The sequence below is a fragment of the Andrographis paniculata genome, unplaced genomic scaffold (genome assembly GCF_009805555.1).
Source record: "Andrographis paniculata isolate CXL003 unplaced genomic scaffold, ASM980555v1 Contig12END, whole genome shotgun sequence".
Taxonomy (NCBI): Eukaryota; Viridiplantae; Streptophyta; class Magnoliopsida; order Lamiales; family Acanthaceae; genus Andrographis; species Andrographis paniculata.
Window position 1 is genome coordinate 5,938,447 of NW_026137402.1, and position 17,571 is coordinate 5,956,017.

Here is a 17,571-nt window from a genome sequence, read left to right on the forward strand (position 1 = left end):
TTTTTTTCTAGTTTTGCCAAATTTCTTTATTTTATGGATATATATTTAAATCAATACTACTTATACAATTACCCAAACAAAAAGGATAAAATGATTAAAAAAATTGTACTAAGTAAGAACCCATTGGATCTAAGAAATTAAGTTATTGTGTTTACCTCTAAAATTATATTATTTGTATCCTAAATTGTTTGCTATGTAATTAATTTATTCATTTAGGATCTTTCTATTTGTAGTTTAATTTTATTTTTGTCATTATTTATATGTAACTGCAATGAATCTGTTTTGATATATCATCCATAGAGTCTGTCAAAATGGAAACAAGTAAATTAGTGTGATGGGGATTAGCATGTTGTGTATATTTGGTTTAATTTCAATAATTAGACAAAAAAAGCAATAAGTTAAGATAGAATTTAGAGTGTTTATATATGTGCATTTTTATTTTTATTTGTGTCTGAGGTGTAAATAATTATTCCATAAATTTCATTGTAAATCGCCCAAGCAATTTTTGAATTGCAATTTCTAACAAATAATACTCCATAAACAATACAAAATATTTTTTACAAAAATTAAAAAAAAAATGATGAATGTGATGCTAACCATCCAAAGCACAACGTCATACACTTTGTATGCTCTAAATTAGCTCCGTTCTTTTTGAAAAAAATAAAATAAAATAAAATAATTTTTTGTTTTTTCTTATTTATTTATTTTCACCGTTGATGGTTAATTATAATTTGCAACTGAGCCCTTCACTAATCAAAGTAATCATTAGTTTTAGTAAGCAAATAGTTATTTGATTAAAATCAATATAATCATTATATTTGAAATTAAATAAAATGAATTAGCTCCAAGTCAAATTGGAATCATATTTGAAAGTTCACGGTTAAGAACAATGATCAAATTTCTTGGTCTATAATTATTCATTTTACTAATTAAAAAGCTAACGGTAAAATTAAAACTAGCCGTCCATTTTGTGAGATAGACCTTTTTGAATTTAAGTTTCAATGGTTGATTTAGATTGACGGTCTAGATCGAGTTCCAGTAGATTAATAATTGTGATTATTTATTTATTTATTTTATATTCCCTCAAATGTTTTTAACCACATATATATAATTGATAATTGAATTTGTTAAAATGTTGGTCGAACTTGTTGAGTCATTTACTCATACCATGAAGCGTGACTTGAATGTTTATAATCAATGAGTAATTTTAGAGCTTTGTTTATTATTATTTGTTAATAGTGATTTAAATCTTTTTTTTAAATATATATTTTCAAACAATTATATACGAAACTAAAAACCAAATTAACAAAACCCTTGATGAGAAAAATAAATAATAATATGTATTGATTTTGAGACATATTAGTTACTATTGTTTTTTTTTTTTTAAAAAAAATACTATTAAATCCAATATCTACTTTTTATATAATACTATTCTTTTACTTTTAAAAAAAATATATATACAAAGAGCATTAACAAATAAATAAAATCTCAGTGACTTTTTAAACTATATTAGTGTTATATATATATATATAATAGATAAAAATGACTTTATTAATTAAGTCCCATCACCAATAATACTCCCTAATAATTATTATTATCTTTATGCAACTGCTTCAATGAAATTAAAATGCATGATTTATTCCATAGACACGTATCGATATTATATTGACAAAATAAGGAAAAATTAATTAACTTTGTGCAAATAAACTTTGGCCGCCCTCACCACCAACAAATTCCAATAAAATTTTAGAATAATATTATATATATAAAAAATAATTTAAATAAATACACACACTCACACAATATACATAATTTATATAATATAAAGAAATATAGTATATTTCTTTATATCAATTTTCCCAAATTTTACTATTTGGACTCTGTGTTTTCCAAAAAAATATATATTTTTTCCTCTCATAAAACATTATCTCAATATCAAACTCAAACCAAAATTTTTCAAACTCAACCAAAAGAAACATATTTCGAGTGTGTTTGTTTGGGAGATTGAATTTTAAATACACTACTCATTCTATTTTTTTCCCAAAAAAATATCAAATCAAACACTTAGTTTTCATTTTTTATATTATACTAAAAATCAATTTTACATTCAAAACATCATATCATTACTTATTTATATCACATCATACAACTATACAAATTCAAAATTTTTACTATTCAAATCCCAACTCAAAATCCAAACCCCCAAACAAACACACCTTTCATATAAAATATACTCCCTCCGTCCCATAAGTAAATATCCATTTGCTTTTTGCAAGTAGTTTTAGAAATATTAGTATTATATTGAGATATAGTACGAATAAAGTAGAAATGACTAAAATAACCTTATTAATATGTGTGATATAAATGTAATGACATTTGTGTAATATATTGTAAGTTGTAAGGGTATTTGTAATGTTAGGTAGATAGTACAATTACTAAAAAAGAAAATGGATACTTTGTTATGGGACAGACTAAAATGGAAAAATAAATACTTTGTTATGGGACGAAAAGAGTATTATTTTTATACTACTGACATATTTTTTATAATATTTTTCATAATTAATGTTAAAAATAAATTAATATTAATAATATTAAATAAACTCGGTCTTTCATTCTATATCTAACTAATCCCACAACGAAAAGTTGAAAAATCGACTCTGGAATTCTGTTTACACAACACATTTTTACTCATTGGTCATTATTTAGATTTAAAAAAATTATAAAATACATTTTTTTTCTTACAAAATATCAAATCAAATCAAGTACTACTTATTTATTTATTTATTTTTTTTTTTTTTTTTCAAACTTTTAAATTTCAAAAAAAATTCAAAAAACACTGTATACACAAACCCTCCAATTGAGTCTCGTATTAATTAATTAATTAATGCCATGCTTCGAGAAGACCGTACAAAGGTTGTGTTGTGAGTGACCGTTGCGAGGAGTGACACGTGTCATAATAGTGTGATCCTCTAATAACTGCCTGCTTGTCTGGACATCACTGACCAACTGCTTTCGCCACGTGGAATTGCATGGCCCCTTCTCATTGGTCCCAACTTTCTTCCGCTTGGACGATTTATTACAACAACACTCAACATTCACATTTTACGATTTTTATATTATTTATTAACATTTTTTTTAATTTAAAAATTATTAAATTAAATATTTATTTTATCCTGTAAAATATTATATTATAGTTTTTAATTTTTTTAAAAAAATTTTCCACAACTTTTTTTTCTTTAAAAAAAAAATTTAAAAAATTTATTATTTTACTCCTTTTAATTTATTTGAACCACCACACATATCACACATATCTTAAACTCACTAAATCCAATGATATTTTAAAATTTTTATTTTTTTTAACCAAATCCACTCACTAAATATAATTTTCTACTATTATTTTTAATTAAATTAATTTATATTTATAATATTTTGTTTTTATTTACACATCGTACTTATAAATTTTTTCTATTCTGTTTTTTAAAAAATTTTAATTCTCAAGTTATTATTTTAAAGAAAATACTATATTTAATAAAATTTATACTAAAATATTAAAATAAAAACAAAATTACAAGTAAATACGGCATTTTTGTCCAAAATTGGGGTCACCGTACACTCAATCATATGCACAATTCACGCATTGTTTAATGCACTCTCATTCTCCTCCAAATAAATTAATACTCCCCTAACATTTTGGGGTACGAGAATTAAAAAAATAATAATATTATATTGATAGAGAGTGTAAAAATATTTTTAAAAGATTAAAATATTTTTATTTTAGATAATTATTGTAAAAAATATGAGAAATTAGTTTTTTTTAAAAAAAAAAAGAAAATAAGATTATTGTTTTGAGATGGACAAAAATAATAAAATTGGACTATTATTTTAAAATGGGTGAAACAAATTTGATGTTTTATTTTAAGATATGGCCTTGGCTTTAGAATTTGAAATAATAAAAACCTTAAATTAAAAATAATATTTGATCATTTTCAATAAAATATTTAGTTTTTTGTAATATACCAAAAATGAGTATAAAAATTATAGTCTCTATGTTCATTAAATTTAGAATATTTGAGTCGGATACAAAAATTCAAAAATAAATAGTTTATTAAAAAAGTAATAAAAGTAAAAATGAAATTAGGGATATTTTGAAATTTTAGTTAAATATTAATTTATTAAATTTGCTAAAATTAATAGTAAAGTAAATTTAATGGGCAAATTAAAAGGAAAATTGAAAGTAAATTTGAGATAATGGAGTATAAAATAATACATGCAATGTAATTTGATAAGTTAACTTTAAAGTTTGATAATACATAATTTATCATTATTGGTTCCAACAAATGCACCTTTATTATCTATCTTTTTTTATTGATATGTTTAATTTGTGATTTTTATTTTACGCTTTTTTTTTTTTATTTTGAATAATGGTTTATATATAATATTGTAAAATAAAAGTATTACTCCTCCATCTCACATACCGTGTCTGATATACTGTAGACACGGTATTTTAGGAGGGGTGTAATTAGTAGATGATTAAGAATGTATTAGTGAAAATAATTATCCGATAATATAAATAATTATAAATTAAGATTAAGATAACTAATTAGTTTAAATAAAATTTTAAAAAAAATAAATTAAAAAGTTTAAAATGAGATTAAAATGTATAATCATTTTTTTTTTAAAAAAAGGAAAGTGACATGGTATGTGGGACGGACAGAAACAGCAACGTGGATATGGTATGTGTGACGGAGGGAGTACTATTTTTTGTATGTTCCACGTGTTATCATTTTTTTAAAAAGAATTATACATTTGAATTTTTAAAATTTTAATTAGATGACTTAATTATATTAATTTTAATATATAATTACTTTTATTTTATACCGTAATTACTTTTACTAATAATTTTTAATTATTTACTAATTATATTTTATCTAAATTACGACAGCGGAGACGAATGAAGTATAATTTTTTTAAAGAATTGTGAGTGTTATATAGTATAAAAAAAAAAATTACAAAATGAACACACTTCAATGAACAAAATGTTGATGCTATAACAAATTTCTAATATAATTTTAACAATCAGTTAATTAAAATTTTAATATAATAATAATTAGATGTGAGGATAATAGTGTAATTTCATAAATTTACTATTGAGCTGTATAAAAAAAAATATCAATCATCTTAATGTTTCTATACAAATATCATAGACATTTATCAAGTAATAAATCCATTGATCTAGATTATTAATTAAGTTGATTATTCATCAATAAACCGACATAAAAAATAAAAAATAAATAAATAATCCAGGTAATATAAAAAATAAATCCAGTACTTTTAGTTTTGATTATTTTTTATACTTAATATTAAAAAATATAAGTAATATAAAAAATAATATTTTATTTTAAATTACTTATTTTTTATAAATGAATAGAACATATTATTATATATATTGTTTAAATATGTATAGGAGTATATATTTTGAAATATTAATCTGTATACATTTCAAAATTTTGTTGAATTATATTGTAGTAATATATATACTTATTCTATCCAAATTTAAAATATTTTTTTTTTATCATTTTTGTCTGTATCATTCCATTTCAAAATATTCATTTCATATTTTATCGTAAAAGTAATTATACATCAATATTAAAATATTATTAACTTTTACCTAAATTACAAACATATTACACATACAATTACTTTTTACACAAAGTACAAAAATATCAAATTTTCTTACATATTTTTATTAATTAATAAAATACTATTATTTTTTAATTTATTACAAAACCGCAAAAGTCTTTGTTTATAACATATATTGGGTATACTATTATGTGATATCACTTCTTATATAAATTGTATTCACAATGCTGAAAATATTGATATATATCCCTATTAAACTAATTTAATAAAATATTTTTTTTCAAAAAATAAAATTAATAAAATATTAGCCAATTAACTTCTCTATATATAGAGAGAGCAGCCCAGCCCCTTCGTTCACTCTTACATATCCCCCAAAAACACAAGACTCCTGTTTTTGTCTTCTTTCTTATCCTTACTTGTCCGTATTTCACTTGCGATAAATGGCACCGCCTATTCTGAGCCGGACCGCCGCCGTCGAGCCAGCGAAATCGGCCGCCGGCGGCCACCGGAGCATGGCTTACGTCACGTTTCTGGCAGGATCCGGCGACTATGTGAAAGGTGTAATCGGGCTGGCCAAGGGGTTAAGGAAGGTCAGAGCTGCTTACCCGCTCGTCGTGGCGGTGCTGCCAGACGTGCCGGCGGAGCACCGCCGCATGCTGGTGGAGCAAGGATGCACGGTGAGAGAGATCCAGCCGATTCACCCGCCGGAAAACCACACCAAATTCGCCATGCCTTATTACGTCATTAACTATTCTAAGCTCCGTATTTGGGAGGTAATTCAAATCCCTAATTTTTCCCCCAAATTATTCTCTTCGTTGAAAGCATGCACAATCCCAAATATATATATATATATATGATTGTAATTTGATTTGTGCATATATCAGTTTGTGGAGTACAGCAGGATGATATACCTGGATGGAGACATTCAGGTTTACGACAACATAGATCATCTGTTCGAACTGGAAATGGGAGATGGAGAGGAATATCTGTACGCAGTGATGGATTGTTTCTGCGAGAAGACATGGAGCCACACTCCTCAGTACAACATCGGCTACTGCCAGCAATGTCCCGACAGAGTGCCCTGGGCCTACTCCAAGCCCCCTCCCCCGCCTTACTTCAATGCCGGAATGTTCCTCTTCCGGCCATCTCTCTCCACTTACCACCACCTCCTCCACACCCTCGCCGCCACCCCCCCTACTGCCTTTGCTGAGCAGGTAGGTACTCGCACATTGACAACTTACATTCCCTATTTCAATATAAAATAAAAATAAAATAGAATATTATAAAAAAATCATTAAAAATTAATTAAATAAATAGAAAATTAAAAACAAAATTTTGATTATTTATAAAATAAAAGTAATAAAATTAAAAAAATATATATTATTATAATTAAATTATGGTGGACGAACAAAATAATAATTTATTAATATCATCGTAAATTCCTATTTAAATTTGTATTATATTAATATAAATTATGCTTTGTCACTAATATTAGTTGAATTTCAAATTAACACCTTAAACCGCCGCCGCTACTAATATACGGGACAAGTAAGTACACATGAGAAGTATTAGTGTAAGTATGTGATTGATTTGAATTGTGCATGTAGGATTTCTTGAACATGTACTTCAAGAATGTGTACAAGCCAATCCCCAATGCCTACAACTTGGTGCTAGCCATGCTGTGGCGCCATCCCGACAACGTCGACCTCCACGAGGTCAAGGTCGTTCACTACTGCGCCGCGGGTGCCAAGCCATGGCGCTACACCGGCAAGGAAGAGAATATGGATAGAGACGACATTAAAATGCTCGTAAACAAGTGGTGGGACGTGTATAACGACAAAACATTAGACTACAACAACAGTGGTGGAGAGACAACTAAGGTGGCTCTTGCCGAGCCCGAGATGCCGCCTAAAGTAGCCCTAGTCGAACCCGGCATCTGCTATATCCCGGCCCCTTCTGCAGCCTAGTTCGTGTCAGATTATCGGATCGTCAGTGTGGAGAATAATAAATGCTACTACTATAAAGCGTGCTTCTCTCTTTTTTTTTTTTTTTTTTTTGTATGTGGAGAGTATTATATATATATATAATATGAAGTCGCTAGTTACTTGAGAGTATGAGAAATATTACCTTGTTGATACCCAAACCTCCAAATTCAGTTGCTCACACCACCATGCATCATTATATTGAAGGTTAAAGAGAGAATGAATCCACAAAGATAGGAATGTGTTAAAACAAAGTTAGGGAAGAAAAAAAGAAAAAAAAAAAAAAAAAAAACAAAACAAAAGGTCAAATTCCTCTCTGTCCTGTCTACTTTTCATTTATACAAATAACATCACCACTGCTATCATCTCTACTCTACATTGCCAAAAAAGGAATGATGCTTCAAAATTACAACTATGATTCCTTCTCGTCTACCCTTTCTCCTTCCTCATATGGATATATTTCCATGCATCTCTCTCTCTCTCTCTACAAATTCACTGTTCAGACAGCGTTAAATGCCGACTGAATCGTCGACGAGACGCGCGAAGCCAGTGTCTGTGTAGCAAATGCCTGAAGCTGCTTCTTAGCATCTGGAAGCAGAGAACAAACAACAGAATTATGCTTCAATCACAACATTCTCTATTTAAAAGAAGAAACGATAACGACATGAACACAAGCCAAAGGAGGCTCGGACAGCAAGCAATGGCAAAGTATAGTAAACATAAATTTGGTCGCATTGATAACTAACTGTACACAACCTAAAGAAGGATATATGTGAATCAATTCAAAACACAAGCCTCTTGATGCAGAATACTCGACCCCAGAAGAGAATGTACATTTATTATATCAAAGAACACCGAAACATAATAATCATGTCACATTAATTTGATAACACAAAGTAAACACGATATCGTGAAGACTTTTGGAAGAAAAGAAATTGGTCCAAAACCTTCAACAATGTAATTTTAATCTTCGGTGAATGTTATACCTCCCGGCAATGATTCATATAAACCAGACAACGGATAATAGATATCCATATTATGCAAGTAGAATACCATGGAGCTAGAGATGTGCATTAGTTATTGTACTAACCTTTTCGGCATTTAGTAAAGCCGACAATATTGGCAATACTAAGGGTCAAGCATACACCAACAACAAGAAGATAGTCAGCTTGAAGCCTGATCAGAGAGAATATAGCAAAAATGATCCACACAACCGCCTACCAATGAGGAAAAGGGAGGAAAGAGCTCAGTAAACATTGATGACACCAATTCGAATAGACTTCACACGCCATAAATATGCCTCGATGTTCATTATCGTGCTAACCAGTAGTTATGTTCTTGATTCTCATCATGTACATGCATATCAAGTGTTTTCTTAATCTGTTTGCGATATTCCAATTCTCTAATTTTTCAGGTCAATGTAACACAAGATGAGTGTAAATTTATATAATTTAAATGCTTACTGTAAGGTATAATGTCCACCAGAAAAGCCATGAATCCTTCTTGTTCATCCTAGCCATTGACTGAGAAATGGGAAAGAAAGGTATGTTTGTGAAAAGATATATTAGAGACACCAATTGGATGGAAGAACATGAATATCCTTGCCTCTTGGTCGAGGCATTCAAATCTCCACACACTTTCACCATCATCATTTATTTCGTTCCACCACCTTAGGCCTACTAAGATGCGTCCGCTTACATTCTTAACCACCCAAAAGTCAAGCGCCGCTAGAAGTACAGTGACCACAAATATGATGACAAAATTGTCAATAAACAGAGCTGAAAGGATATAAAATGCCAGGGCTGCACCCTGACAAAAGAAAGCAATTTTATGGTGTTACAAAAAATAATAATAATAGAATAAAATAAAAATCATGAAAAAAAAAGGTAGCACGAAATTAACCTTGAAAAGCACATGGAAAAAGCATATCTTTGGATGAGCATAATTCTCCCCTGCAGGCTGCATCCACACAGAAAAAAAGAAAAAGAAAAAAAGTGAGGTTTCTCTAAGAACTCGGTGGGGAGGGGATGAAAATCTGTTATAATTTTCTTCTTTCATAAATTTCACATATGATGCATCTAAATATTTCAAGTATCTACAAAGGAATGCTTTGGGGGTTAATAGAAATCAAATTGATAATAACTAACTCTACTGAACAAAGAACACTACATATTTCAAGTATCCGCAGCAATGTCGTACAAAGAATAGTTAAGACACTAAATCCCACTTGTATGACGACTTCAAGAGTGAAGTTGGCTAGTGCCTCATTGTAAATTGCTTGCAATACTATGCTGCAGCCTATCCCTGAGGGATAGGAAAACATATGGGCTATCGAAAGGTAAACCTTTGAGCTTTAATGAAGCTTCATCCTCCAAACCCCATGAAAAAGTCAACTCGATCCTTTTTGAACAGTTGCGTAAATGGGCAAACTAGCAAGCTGACTCATGTTCTTTCATGTCTTTTTATCAAAGACCTGAAGACCGAGTCTATCAGTTCACTCCATATGTCCAGAACATCCAAGAGGCTGATCTCTCCCAGCTAACCCACTCGTAACACATCTAAAAACTTATTGAAAAGCCTTAAGCCAATATACGCGCGCACAAAAATATCTACAGCAAACAACCATTTCTCCAAGACTACTTTCTTCTAGACAGTTTGCAAGGAATTTCATGTTTACGGTACCACCTGACCTTACATGGGATTTGGTTGCATGCATGCAAGTCACTACCTTTATACAACTTAAACGTAAGAAAATTCCACAAACTCTGCAAAATCCCAACAATCTCACTGAATTTTGCAACAAATCCACATTACATAAACTGACATATAAAGATACACAAACAATTAAAATAAAGATATAGATACAGGGCATCCTATAAAGATACTGTGACATTTATGTGAAAGAATTACACAAATGTTGTCAAATGATTAATTACTTCTAACAATCTGCTGCTTGAAACTGATCGAACATCAAGAAGAGCATTTCCAGCCCAAGTTTAAGTGTGGCTAAAATTCACTCAAATATTTTAAATAAGACAGGTTCAGGTCTATTTCTTTCAAGGGTTGGATTTTGGGCTTGGGATTTTGAAATAGGTGTATAATGTAATAATTTTGAGTAAAAATTTGGTATTTGAATAATATATTAAATGAAAGTTAAAGTGTTTGATTATATCAAGGTCTGCAGCTTGTAAGAATTAAGTTACAAAGAACTCTTTCAGAAAGATATGTTTCGTTCTCAGAATCCAAGATAGATTATTTGTCCATGAATATGAAATTGTTCTAAAGAAAGTGAACCACTCACAGTAAGAATGTTTCAGAAACTAAGAAAACCAGAACCTTAAGGAAAGTGTTCTTACCAAATCAAATGAAGTATTAGACGTGAAAAAAAGTGTCAACTGGGGATACACAGCATTCTCTTTATCATAATCTCATTGCAGATTCATATCTCAACTATCTTATCCCTTCTGCTTAACTATATCTAACATGAAAGCACCAATCTTAACAGACGAAAATGGAGCATATGCCAGCAACTCATCAACGCATCATCAGCTAGTTAATTAGCATCCGGAGCATAAAAAAAAAAAAAAAAACCCTAGGACGTCAGATGTCTATCCTCAATCAAACCTATTGTAATAACAATCATACAAATAACCCATTCGAGCTACACAAATACAAACTTCACCAAAAAAAAAAAAACACTATCAACATCCATGATTCCGATACAGGTCAATACATGCTTCGGAGATAACAAAAAATGATAACGAAAACGTCGGCAGAAATGATCAACAAAAAAATTACCGGATTCAGATCCATTTTGGGGAATCCAATTCGAGTATTCCAATTGAAAAGTTCCGATTATATAAAGAGATAATTCGGCCGTAAATCGATGCCAAAGCCGTGGGAAGAATTTCTGAACATTTATGGCCTCGACGGGGACGATTCTCTTTTGGGTAATTATAGATTGACCCCGTCGTTTTAGACTATTTACAAAACGACCACAGCTGTATTTTTATAGCCCATATGACTGTCTTCTCCTCGCTTGCTTTAGAAATGACATCGAGACAACCACTGCTCCATTTCCTCCGCCGCTCTCTCCATCGCCGGCGAATAAGCTCTTCGATGGAGGTCGCCAATGCACCATTTTTGCCGAAATCTCCGTCAGTCCTCGCCACAAACGTCATCAAATCGTACTTCGAAATAGGTCTTGTAACGGAAGCCCGCGTCCTGTTCGACGAAATGCCTGAGAAGGATGTGGTCGCTTGGACGGCCATGATCAGCGGATACGCCGCCTGCAGCCACCACACGGCGGCGTGGCGGACGTTCTGCGAAATGCTGCGTGATTGGGATGGCGGCGGCGCCCGTCCGAATGAGTTCACAGTTTCCAGCGTGCTCAAGGCGTGTAGAGGAATGCACTCGGTCTGCTCCGGCGCGGCGGTTCACGGTGTGGCGGTTAAGCGCGGCGTTCTAGGTTTCGTTTTCGTCGATAATGCGCTCATGGATATGTACGCGTCTTGCTGCGGCGACATGGACAGAGTGTGCAAGATTTTCGAGGAGACTACGGTTAGGAGCTTAGTGACATGGACTACTCTGATCGCCGGTTATACGCACGCCGGAGATGGAAACGGCGCGCTCGGAGCTTTCCGGCGAATGCTGCTGGTAAGTAATGTCGGATACAACAAATTGCTTGTGAGGTTTGAGCTCTACGTAAGGTTATCTGCAATTCTGCATCTATCTGTCTTGACAGGATGGTTTTGAACTATCTCCATTCAACCTTTCCATTGCAATTCGAGCATGCTCGGCGATTGGATCGATGTCGAATGGGAAGGAGATGCACGCAGCGGCGTATAGGAACAAGCTCGAATTGAGCATTCCTGTAATGAATTCGATTCTAGACATGTATTGCAGGTGTGGTGTTTTGAGCAGAGCATACCGATGTTTTAAAGGCATGCCGGAAAGAAATATAATATCTTGGAACACCATGATTGCAGGATACGAAAAACCAGACCCGTTCGAGGCCCTTCGCCTTTACTCGAGCATGGAGTTTGAAGGTGTTACGCCGGATTGCTTCACATTAACCTCTGTTACAGCTTCGATAACAAACATGGCTGTTTTGGGGGTCGGCGAGCAAGTCCATGGCCGAATAATAAAAAGGGGTCACGGAGACGTATTAGGAGTGGCGAACTCCTTGATCGATATGTACGCGAAATGCGGAGGCATACTGAATTCGTGCAAAATCTTCGACGAAATGGAGTCCAAGAACGTTATTTCTTGGACAGCTATGATGATCGGGTACGGCAGCCATGGATACGGGAAACGAGCAGTGGAATTGTTCGATAAGATGATCGAGTCGGGAGTGAGGCCGGATCGAACTGCATTCGTCGCGGTGATAAACGCTTGCAGCCATAACGGGATAGTCGAAAAGGGCGTGAGGTACTTCGAGTCAATGATCGACGACTACGGTATCGCACCCGATCAAGAAATATACGGTTGCGTCGTGGATTTGCTCGGCCGGGCCGGGAGGGTTAAGGAGGCGTACGACGTGATACAGGGGATGCCATTCGCGCCCGACGAGTCGGTTTGGGTGGCGTTTCTCGGAGCGTGCAAAGCTTATAAGTTCGTGGATTTGGGAAAGATGGCGGCGGGGAGGGTGTTGGAGCTCCGACCGAGCATGGCAGGGACGTATATGGTGCTGTCGAACATTTTTGCGGTGGACGGGAAGTGGGACGAGTTCGCAAGGATGAGAAAGTTGCTGAAAGGGATGGGGCGGAAGGAGGCGGGGAGGAGCTGGATCGAGGTGAGGGATGAGGTGAGGAGCTTTGCCGCCGGAGATAAGTCCAGCGTGGCCGGAGTTGAATGTGTTTATGAAGCTGTGGAGGTGCTGGTTGTGCATATGAGAGATGATGGATGGGAGGCTTGTTGGTAGGTGGTTTGGAGGTTGAAGATGAATGGTAGGTATATATGTTTGTATGTATATGTTGATTGAGAGTTTCCATGGAATATGGTGATGAAGGAGGGAATGGTTTGGTTTGGTTTGATTGTTTTGGCGGGAGTGGAACGACACCGTTCTGTAGGATTGGATTTGGACGGGCAGGATCTGGTCTTGTGTCAATCGACGGCTGATATGGTGTAAGGTACATAGGAGTATTTATTTAATATTCCACAAATATTTTTTTAAAAAAAGAATAGTGTATTGTCACAAATATTAAATAAATACCGCCTCCCTCCATTAAAAATAGTCTATTTGAGTCCGGCACGAGCTTTAAAAAAATGAACATTTTATTGAAAAAATGATAAGTAATTTGGGGTATTTTTTGAAATTTAGTTAAAAATGAAAGTAAACGAAGTGGAGAATGTAATAAAATTAGTGATATTTGTTGTAAATAAGTATTGAACGAAGGATAATAATTAAATATTAATTTGTTGACTTTGCTAAAATCAGTAACGTAATAAATTTAACGAATAAATTTGCAGACGGAGAAGTATAATAATTTGTATTGAATTATTAAATATTTTATATTCAATATTAACTTTTGTAAATGGATGGTATATGTATTGTATTTTTTTAAAATAATTAATGTCTCAACAATATATATTCGATAAACACTATTTTTTTAACAATATTATTTGCATAAATTAATTTATATTCTATAAAATATTGACTTCTAGAATGCTACTAATGCCAACCCTATTTGTAAGTTGTAATTCTCTTGATCATGTAATAAAAGAGTCTTCTCCAACCTTTTGGGCTTGAGATTAATGTGTTTATTACGTACCAAAATTTTATAATTTTAATTAAAATAATAATTGATATGATATAAACGTATTTAATGCATTGTCTTGAGTTTTCTTTAACAAAAAATTCATCTTTTTTTTTTTTTTTTTTTAATAATGAATCAAACACTATGTTTTCTTTAACACAAATTTTTAATTACGATTTCAAAAAATAATAGTAAATAATACAATTTTTATTTTACAAAATTAAAAAAAAAAAAAACTTCAAAAATTCATTACAAAAATTTAAAAAAGGCATAAAATTTTGAGTTAAAATCAATAACCAAAATTTAAGAATAAGTGATGATTATTCAGCAACTAATTTATTTTTGGATCGGTTACTGAACAGCAGAGCAAATGCATAAGCGTAAAATAATTAAATTGTTAAAACTGATTTATAGGAATTATATCATATATCCATAGGGTAAAATATCACCATAAATTAATATTTAATAATAGTACATTGCCTTGCCTTAATTAATTTAATAACCTTAATGCCAAATTTAAGTAAATAATTAGCATTAAACAGCACCTTAATTGAAATCAACGTAACCGACGGTTACACTCACACCTCCTTCACCTCCACCGGAGCCGCCGCCGAGGCGGCGGTTTTCGCATCCTCCTTGACCGCCGGCGCCTTCTCCTTCTCCGTCTCCGGAATCTGGAAAGCGTCGGTAGGAAAAGTGCGGGAGAGTCCTGTCGGAGTCTTAAAAGTGATTTTTCCGGTCGGCGGATCGTCGACGTAGATCTCGGAGATATTTACCCAAACGAGGAGCTCCTTGGTGGTTACGCCGGTGAGCTTCCGAATCCGGTTCGGCTCGACGTACGCCGTGACTTCCTCGGCGTATTTGACAGTCCTTCCGATCTTCTGGAACTTGTGCTCGCTCTTCTTCTTCTGTCGGAGCCACACGAATCCGGTTTCCTTGACGTAACCGCACTCCTCCATATCCTTCAAAGGCAGGAGTCCGTTCGGCAGGCCTACCTCCGTCAGTAGGAACTTCGACTTCTCCTGGCACATAGCGTCGCCGCGGTACGTCTCGGAAGCAGCGGCGCGGATCTCTTTGGTCACCAGAGACATTTTTGGATCGGAATTTGGTTTGATTCGGTCGCCGGCGGACGTCGGAATTGATTTGCAGTGCTGTGGTGGAAGGAGGAGGCGGAGTTAGGGCGATTTATATAGTTTGGAGCTTTTGGATTCGACCTTGCTTTTTGAGATATTTACGATAATGCCACCGAGAGTACTTCTGTTTTATGTGCGGAATTCGGTAACCTAATCAACGGTGAGGATTAAAGGTCTGTTTGGATGCGTACCTGCTATTTATTTTTTTATTTAAAAAAAAATATTACTAATTTATTTTACATTGTAGATATATAATACTATAATTTAATATTTAATTTAATTTAAAATACTTTCAAAATGCTATGTTTAGTAGTTAAGATATCACTTTAAAATTAGATTTATTTTTTTCTTTTAAAAAGGTAAAACACAACCAAACACATTTAATTCGCCACGTACCCAAATCCTGCGGTTACCGAATTGAGGTTGATATTTGACTTGGTGTCGAAAGTCGGTTGTTAATTATTGAAATTTAATTTACTTTAATTTATTTTTTTATTTTTATTTTTATTTTTTTGGATCACGCACACATTTATAAATATATGTATTTATTGATACAACTAAATTAATTTCTTCAAAATCGCGATGCAAAGGTAATTCCACAACAATGATCAAAATGTTTCTATAATTTCGAAACAACACTGAAATTATAGTTTACACTAATCAAAAGCATTAAACTCTCCCGTGACATGCACGTGACCGTTGCATCTATTATAACTCATGGGTATGGGTATGGTCCTGAAATAATTACACGCATCACTCATCTAAAATAGGTAAGAAATTTAATAATACTAATAACAATAATAATTTATTCATTCACAATTTTATAACTCATACTTAATAATTATATATTTTTTTGCCAACTTCTCAATGATTTTTTCATAATACTCCAATTTTATTTATATATTTTTATCTCTTTTTTTTTAAAATTAAAACATTATATTTTAAATCTCCATCTCCATGTCATTATTTTAAATAAAATAAAATACAAGAAGTTGGAATGTAAGTCTCTTCTACCATTTATTTATTGATTTATTTTGAGATGTTCGAAAACTTTTACAATTTTCTTTTTATTCTTATAAATATAGTTTATAAAATAAAATTTTAAAATTAAGTAATAACAATTCATTAAAAACATATCAGTAAAATAATAAAGAAAAGTAGCTAGCAAAATGATTAAAATGGAAATAGTAGTATTTAATTAGGGAGTGAGTAGTTGGGAGGAAATCTGGTAGGAGCGGTAGTAAAATAAATTGTATGTATTGTGTGTAGTTGTGACAATTATATCATAAAATTATTACTCAATCTGTCGTGCAAATGTGTGCTTATTTGACTGGGGACGAATTTTAATGAAAGTAAATAATAATAGTTACTTTTTCATTTTATAATAAAAAAATATAATAATTTTTTATTTAAAAAGGTAATGAAAATATATTTCAATGACAATAAAAAAAAAAGTGAATATAAATTTAAATGACGGAAAGAGTATTATTATTATGGATAAAAATTGGGGGTGGCGTTGAATGTTGTACGTAATGAATAAAAGAATAAAGTTGCATGTGCATGTGCATGGGTGTAATTGTAATTTGACATAAGTAAGGGTGGGTTTGTAATAAGACTGCCCAACCGCTTGAATTATATTTTCAGCGTATAAAAATTCAATAGATACTATATCAACACATCATTTTTATTTTATATGTTGTGCTGTAAACTTATATTAACATATTTTTTTAGTATACTATGATTCTTATATGCATATCACTTTATGATTCAATACAATTCTTATCCGGCTTAATAAACAGAAATAAGTCAAGATTTGTACCATTAAATCATTCTTTAATTTTTATTATTATTTTATTGATTAATATACATATAAAATAATTTAATTTTAAAAATTATTTTCTAATAAATCGGGCCAGGTCACACAGAACCCGACCTTCATGGGCCCGGACACAGCGCAGTTGATAAATTTTCGAACTTACTTTTGGAAACCTAAGCAAGGATTTTTTGTTTGCTCGATCCAGACTTTAGGGCTGGGCTCATTTTTGCCACTCCTCACCC

The 17,571-nt window shown here is 32.2% G+C and overlaps 4 protein-coding genes across 4 annotated transcripts; 2 read left to right on the forward strand and 2 right to left on the reverse strand.

The window, feature by feature from the left end:
* Nucleotides 1-6,001: 6,001 nt before the first annotated feature.
* On the forward strand, nucleotides 6,002-7,924 carry LOC127253708 (galactinol synthase 2-like). The gene is made up of 3 exons (XM_051278427.1): nucleotides 6,002-6,413; nucleotides 6,525-6,854; nucleotides 7,248-7,924. Exons 1-3 carry the CDS (start codon nucleotides 6,081-6,083, stop codon nucleotides 7,605-7,607), a joined length of 1,023 nt encoding a protein of 340 aa, XP_051134384.1. The 5' UTR covers nucleotides 6,002-6,080; the 3' UTR covers nucleotides 7,608-7,924.
* Nucleotides 7,845-11,567, reverse strand: LOC127253712 (Golgi apparatus membrane protein-like protein ECHIDNA). The gene is made up of 6 exons (XM_051278436.1): nucleotides 11,421-11,567; nucleotides 9,525-9,581; nucleotides 9,228-9,431; nucleotides 9,086-9,145; nucleotides 8,713-8,839; nucleotides 7,845-8,210 (listed from the first exon to the last, which is right to left on the reverse strand). Exons 1-6 carry the CDS (start codon nucleotides 11,433-11,435, stop codon nucleotides 8,122-8,124), a joined length of 552 nt encoding a protein of 183 aa, XP_051134393.1. The 5' UTR covers nucleotides 11,436-11,567; the 3' UTR covers nucleotides 7,845-8,121.
* LOC127253701 (putative pentatricopeptide repeat-containing protein At1g56570) lies at nucleotides 11,463-14,027 on the forward strand. The gene is made up of 3 exons (XM_051278418.1): nucleotides 11,463-11,572; nucleotides 11,671-12,278; nucleotides 12,367-14,027. Exons 1-3 carry the CDS (start codon nucleotides 11,509-11,511, stop codon nucleotides 13,543-13,545), a joined length of 1,851 nt encoding a protein of 616 aa, XP_051134375.1. The 5' UTR covers nucleotides 11,463-11,508; the 3' UTR covers nucleotides 13,546-14,027.
* A 750-nt stretch (nucleotides 14,028-14,777) lies between these two features.
* LOC127254958 (uncharacterized) lies at nucleotides 14,778-15,556 on the reverse strand. Its single transcript, XM_051280331.1, has one exon. The coding sequence runs from the start codon at nucleotides 15,469-15,471 to the stop codon at nucleotides 14,959-14,961; it is 513 nt and encodes a 170-aa protein (XP_051136288.1). The 5' UTR covers nucleotides 15,472-15,556; the 3' UTR covers nucleotides 14,778-14,958.
* Nucleotides 15,557-17,571: the final 2,015 nt, after the last annotated feature.

Coding starts and splice junctions, on each gene's coding strand:
- LOC127253708 (XM_051278427.1), top strand. CDS start 6,081: ATGGCACCGCCTATTCTGAGCCGGACCGCCGCCGTCGAGCCAGCGAAA. Junction 6,414..6,524: donor CTAAGCTCCGTATTTGGGAG/GTAATTCAAATC, acceptor TGCATATATCAG/TTTGTGGAGTACAGCAGGAT. Junction 6,855..7,247: donor CTACTGCCTTTGCTGAGCAG/GTAGGTACTCGC, acceptor TTGTGCATGTAG/GATTTCTTGAACATGTACTT.
- LOC127253712 (XM_051278436.1), bottom strand. Junction 8,840..9,085: donor GGTGGACATTATACCTTACA/GTAAGCATTTAA, acceptor CCTCATTGGTAG/GCGGTTGTGTGGATCATTTT. Junction 8,211..8,712: donor CTTTACTAAATGCCGAAAAG/GTTAGTACAATA, acceptor CTCTGCTTCCAG/ATGCTAAGAAGCAGCTTCAG.
- LOC127253701 (XM_051278418.1), top strand. CDS start 11,509: ATGCCAAAGCCGTGGGAAGAATTTCTGAACATTTATGGCCTCGACGGG. Junction 11,573..11,670: donor CGGGGACGATTCTCTTTTGG/GTAATTATAGAT, acceptor CGCTTGCTTTAG/AAATGACATCGAGACAACCA. Junction 12,279..12,366: donor CTTTCCGGCGAATGCTGCTG/GTAAGTAATGTC, acceptor CTGTCTTGACAG/GATGGTTTTGAACTATCTCC.
- LOC127254958 (XM_051280331.1), bottom strand. CDS start 15,471: ATGTCTCTGGTGACCAAAGAGATCCGCGCCGCTGCTTCCGAGACGTAC.